Here is a 6,000-nt window from a genome sequence, read left to right on the forward strand (position 1 = left end):
TCTGCTGGCTGTGAGATGATACAGGCTCCTTAGACCTCACAGCAATGGGCCCCTTGTATTTTTATGCTGTAATCCAGCTATTCAGTTTAGAAGACACATTAGGTTGTACATTTCTTAATAGCGCAAAAATAAACCATTTCTCAAAATTTTAGGGTGCATGGTTATATTGTCTTGCAATGACATGAGACAGCTGGTAATTATTGTGGGAAATAGATCTAAAGTTAGGGAAGCCTGATATTTATACCAGTATTCAGAACATTAAAATAGAAAACTGTGACGTGGAAATAGAATAAACTTTCTGGGGTGAGGCAGGAAAATAGGCTGACGGGGAGATAGGGAACCTACTGTGAGCAGATAACAAACGCTGAAAGCAAAGGGCGAAAAAAAGAAGCTGTGTACACAGCCACGCCTTCAGGGAAAATGTGTGGTCCCTAGGTCCTTGCATTTAAGATTTCCCTTTGTTTATTCCTGCCTATTGATCACGAATGACCTGCAATTGTCAGAGGTCAGAATAAATATTTTTAAATGACTAAATATACGTGGCTCAGCATGAGTTTTCAAAATTCAATAGATTTACCAAACAGCATGACACGCCGATGACTTTGCATGTTTTTACATAAACAAATCAGCAAGAAAGCTTTCTTGTACTATGTAAGACAGGGAGTTACACAGGTTCAGGGAGAGGCACATTCAATATCCATTCTCTTGTGTAAGTGTATACCACACTTATACATCAATGAGACAGGTTCCAGTGGGGGAAAAAAACACAACTCTCAAGCTCAGTCTCTGAGAAAATAGATTTATTATTCAAATAAGCGACATATACACAGTAGGTTCATGGTTCTAATATCAGAAGGAATATGAATACAGTTGAGCTACAGTCATTTACAGAAATATGAAGTTTAAGGATATTATCACACAGCTCCATGGGGCAGGAGAAGTCCTTTGATTAATAATTCACATTCATATTATGTTCAGACATATATAATTCACTGTACATAAAGAGCTTAAGGCAGCAGGAGAGCTTGATTCCCACGAAAGCAATCATGATTAACATTGCATGACAACACAACAGCTGTGGTAAACTTTGCTTTGTTCTGGTGCTTTTTCTTTTCACTACAGGCTGATTTATTAAATTGAAAGTATAGTTTTCATCTGAATTACACTGAGACCAGACAAGGATCAGTCATAAACTGTGGTGTAACACTGTAAAAGTCAATCATTCAACCATTGCCTCTTTGTGAAAAGAAGCGAGACACCATATCTCTAAAATCTACAAAGCTGATGCTGCCTCCAATAAAAGACAAATTACTTTGGCTGAAACACATTCTCAAACAGCTTTCCCAACAACACTTTATTGTCTATGAATTTGACTCTGCAATGTAATACAATATCATCCATTCCACAGAAAAAAGAGGACAGGTAAATCAAAAGCTGCTTTATGCGTACCATTTTTCCTATTACATCTGTAAATTCACAAGGTAAATTATTAGCGTTTAAGAAGCAGAAAGGCTAATACTTTAGTAGAGCTCAAACACTGGCTGACTGGCTCGAGGTCATGGTGCAAAGGACCCTATAGGTGAAATTACTCCGAACCATCCCTTTAATGCAGATAAACATTGTTTAATCCATTCCTTACACTTTGGCTCTTTTGTTACTGCTTTTGGAAAGGCTAAAGAAATAACACCTCCAAACTCTTTACATGCAGAATTTAAATCTCACTTTACAGTAAATTGCTAACTTTTTTCCTCATTAGAAATCATGTCATTTGTTTAGAGAATTATCAGGGGAATAATCACCATAGCCAAACAATTTCAGCCCTTGTTTTATGGTCAGTATTTTTACAGAGGCATAAGACTTGAGATGCTACTTAGCAACTTAAAAAAAAAAAAAAGAAAGACAAATCATTCGTCTTTTCTTTGAGACACCACACCACTGTACTACATTTAACCACATTTCAGCACACTGGTGTTACAAACGACACATGCTTTGTAAAGAGTGTGTATGCTGCGCGTCAGAAGTATGATTTAGTAGATTTTCTAAAAGGAGATAAAGGTACAACAGTGACTGTGTTAGTGACGCATTCACTTTCCCAACCTCTTAGCAACGTCCTTATAGGCTAGCTCGATTTCCACATCTGCTGCGCACGTGTTGGTGAACTCATCTCGGTTGTAGGCGTTGCCGAGGTAACGCCACACCCCTTTGAATTCAGACGGGATGTCATAGTTCCGGTATTTCTTCGCAACCACCTGCAGAAAACCAGTTATTGTAACAGTGCTGTCAAGACACAATTCAGACTCAAATGAGCAACACTAAACCAATCCAAAGCAGGTCACCTTGACAACATGAAGTTTGGGCAGAAGGTTGCAGTCAGCCAGCGTCAGTTCGTCTCCGTCCAGGTATTTGCGTTTGGATTCTCCCTCGCCCCTGTGGTGTCCCGCCTCAACCTCGTCAGGTAGTGCACTCATCAGATACTCATCCAGCTTGGCCAGGGACTTGTTTAGACTCTGCTCTAAAGCTGGAACGCACACATAAAACACATATCCAGGTGAAAAGGTCATCAAAGTTGATAAACCAGTATGTCTATTTGGATTATAATAGATCTGTATCTGTGTACAGCTACCTTACCTCGATTTTTATCCGGTCTTGTGTTTTTAACATAAGCGGAGAACTTGGCAAATATGTCATTTCCTGCTGTGTTTGATTCCCGATTCTTTGCTACAAGTTTGGGATACCTACAAAACAGGAACAAGGTGTAAATAGGATGTGACTCCCCATTTCCTTTATCCTGCGTGTGTTTATCAGTGCGAGAGGCCTACTTTGGTGGAGCCAGCATCTCCTCCAGATACTCCTCTACTTTGTTGACGTCAGTGAGAACCTCCCCCTGGAAGGTGAGGAAGGGCGGGTGTGTCCCTGGGGCCAGGTTGTGCAGGTCAGCCGGTTTCCTAATCAAAGTGGAATCATTTTTACAACCTCTTCTGTAATGAAATGCTATTTCAATATTACACCTAACAGCACATGATCCTTTTTTCTTTGTCTATTCAGCCACGGTTGCTGTTGCTGCTAACACTGGGCCTCATTTCCCCACAACAATTACTCTTTTAAGTGAAATTACCTTAATCTATTTGTCAAAGCAGCACTTAGGGCCAGAACATAATTAAATGCACATCTTAAAGCTATCTGTTAACTGCTTAATAAAAATAGTGAGTTATGGGATGTTGTGTTTATAGGTCCTGCCTCCTAACTGCATATGCTAACAATTGTCACTGTACTTTTGTTTTTTGAATTGCACGTACAGAACGTGAAAGTAACTAAAATTTTTTGCCTCACAATGAAATTACACAACATTGAGATTATTCTTCTACCCCTATGCAAAGACAACATACATACAATACAATATGATATTATTATTACCTCTTGAGGTCAACAGTGGTGACATTGAAGACTACACCTTTCAGCCAGAGGATCATAAAGAGGCGCTGAGAGAAGGGACAGTTTCCGATGCTCTCCCCGTCACTCCCAGCCTGTAAACACACACACACACACACACACACACACACACACACACACACACACACACAGAAACACACACAAACATGGTAAGACACTAATAGGCTACTGCTATAGAAGTGGAGACAAACACGAACTGCCTCATACAGGCCCGCGCTCATTCACAAATTTGTGTGGGTATCCCTACTCACACAAACCAGACACTGGTTCACACACAGATACACAATGCACACACCACTGACAAATCACACACATTAGAGGAGAAGAAGAATCAGTGCCTTTTAGTTTGAAATGGTGGGTTTGGGGGTTGGGTCTGTGTGTATACGTACACACATCTATAATTGGCATATGATCAGTAGTATCAATATGTGCATTTGTGTGTGTGTGTGTGTGTGTGTGTGTGTGTGTGTCCGTGCACAAAGGTGCAATAGGACACTGTAATGTAATGAGACACGAGTCCAACATGAATAATCCACACTGCTTCCATTAGCCGCTTCACTGCCTGTGTGGGCGTGCGTGTCCTACTGTACAATGCTGTAGCAGTGTATTAGCTATGGAAATCAAAAAACAACCCCGTCAATCCAATTTGACACACACTTTCACTGATGAACTTTAAACATAAGCGTGATCTCCTTTTCTTCACCTTGTTTGGACACTGACATTTATTTTCTGAAATTTCTAAGAAAACAAGTCCAGTCATCTAATCTTACATGTTCTGTTTTATACAAAAAACACATTCAGCCCAGTTACTAGAAATCATGTAAATCGTGCTGTTGTGCTTTAAAAATGTGAATGAAGCATACCTTTCTATTCAGCCATTGCTGAATGTGTGCAAGTGAAATTGCAAATTAGTGAATGTTTCATTACCATTAGACATTTTAAATCAGTTGCACTAGAACTGCTTTGTCATGCAACCAAATGTGTATCATGCATTCAAAAATGGTCAGCAAATAAGTGTAAAGACACTCATACTAACTTCTTGCCAAGACTTAGATGAGAAAATGATTACCACTCTTAGGTCTGTATGTTAAATAAGAAGGCAGAGCCAGAAGCCAGTTAGTTTAGCTTAGCATTAAGACTGGAAGCACAGGGAAACAGTTAGCCTGGCTCATTCCAAAGGTCCCAGCTGGTACAGCAATAAAACAAATCAATCCACACTTATATTTCACACTTTGGGTTTATACGGATTAAGCAAACAAGATATAACTTGTTAATTAGTGCTAGATCTTTCCCTATCTTTCTATGCTAAGCTAAGCTTCATATTTAGCATACAGATATAAGAGAGGTATCAGTCTCCTCATCTAACTCTCTGCAAAAAAAATGTGTTCCTTTTAAATATTTTCAGTTTAGTGCAACATTTATTAATTGATTGTTCATTATAAATATGTTGGTAACTTGCCTTACAAGTAAGCAAACATGTAAAAGAGTGCACATACAGTAGACTAGCTGTCACACTCCCATATTTAACACAATATAGACTAGCAATATTCCCTAAATGTCAATAAGAGAGCAATATATCTAGACTGTGTTGGTCAACAAAGGGACATGCTAAAACCTGTGTGCATACAGTTAATACACACAGGCATACCTACACATACATACCAAACACATATTTTATCATAACTTCAGATCATTTAAAGCTGCTGCTCTCAATACTGAAAGGACCCCAGTAATAATTCATTGGGAGAGAGAAAGAGAGAGATTGTCTATGCACGTGGGTGTCAGGTTAACACATGGAAAATCAACACACAACAACAACATGGCATGCACACACTTAAAGGAGCCACCCCCAACATTCACACACACTAACACACTTTACAGATTCTAATCTGCAGTTTTAATTTGACTTGACCTCAACAACAACAAAAAATTATTTTATTACAGGCAGAATGCAAGGTAAGATGGTAAAGTTAGTCCAGAAATGTAATTTAGAGGTGAGAAGAAAACTGATCTAGTGTCAGCTTGTGATCTATACACCAAAACACACATACCCCACCTTGACAAATAGCTCAATATCAGGGTCCTTGTCCTCCTCGGCTGCAGTATCCGTCATGGTCAAGAAAAACCCTCTCTGCTTGTGTGTTTTGTTTCTACAAGTGTGTAGATGTGTGTGTGTGTGTGTGTGTGTGTGTGTGTGTGTGTGTGTGTGCGTGCCGTGTCAGTTTACAGCAGATTCTACTCCAGGTCCATGCGGTGAAGTCCGCTTGGTCCCATAGCCACTCAATAGAGTGTCAGCTGAGGACGAGTGCCAGTGAGAGAGAGAGAGAGAGAGAGAGAGTGTGTGTGTGTGTGTGTGTGTGTGTGTGTGTGTGTGAGAGGGGTTCAATTTGTACCCAAGGCCTCAGCAGTGGGGCGTGACAGTGTCGGGCAAAAATAACCCCCTTGGGTGGGGAGGGATGTCATGGACAGCATTAATGTGGTGAGGGGAGGGGGAGGGCAGAGCAAGTCACCCAAGGGTGCCCTGCCCCTCTCACCTCTTACAGCTCTGAT

At 40.2% G+C, this 6,000-nt stretch overlaps 1 protein-coding gene across 1 annotated transcript; it reads right to left on the reverse strand.

The window, feature by feature from the left end:
- Positions 1–1,099: 1,099 nt before the first annotated feature.
- On the reverse strand, positions 1,100–5,759 carry clic5a (chloride intracellular channel 5a). Its single transcript, XM_028571960.1, has 6 exons — positions 5,507–5,759; positions 3,415–3,524; positions 2,820–2,945; positions 2,629–2,735; positions 2,337–2,518; positions 1,100–2,249 (listed from the first exon to the last, which is right to left on the reverse strand). The coding sequence occupies exons 1-6, from the start codon at positions 5,561–5,563 to the stop codon at positions 2,085–2,087; spliced, it is 747 nt and encodes a 248-aa protein (XP_028427761.1). The 5' UTR covers positions 5,564–5,759; the 3' UTR covers positions 1,100–2,084.
- Positions 5,760–6,000: the final 241 nt, after the last annotated feature.

The sequence above is a fragment of the Perca flavescens genome, chromosome 24 (genome assembly GCF_004354835.1).
Source record: "Perca flavescens isolate YP-PL-M2 chromosome 24, PFLA_1.0, whole genome shotgun sequence".
NCBI classification, from domain to species: Eukaryota; Metazoa; Chordata; class Actinopteri; order Perciformes; family Percidae; genus Perca; species Perca flavescens.

What these genes read in the sequence shown, in the direction of transcription:
- clic5a (XM_028571960.1), bottom strand. Translation starts at nt 5,563, where the DNA reads ATGACGGATACTGCAGCCGAGGAGGACAAGGACCCTGATATTGAGCTA. An exon ending in GAGATGCTGGCTCCACCAAA is followed by an intron (nt 2,736 to 2,819) that starts GTAGGCCTCTCG and finishes CCTGTTTTGTAG; the next exon opens with GTATCCCAAACTTGTAGCAA. An exon ending in CCAAACTTCATGTTGTCAAG is followed by an intron (nt 2,250 to 2,336) that starts GTGACCTGCTTT and finishes GGTTTTCTGCAG; the next exon opens with GTGGTTGCGAAGAAATACCG.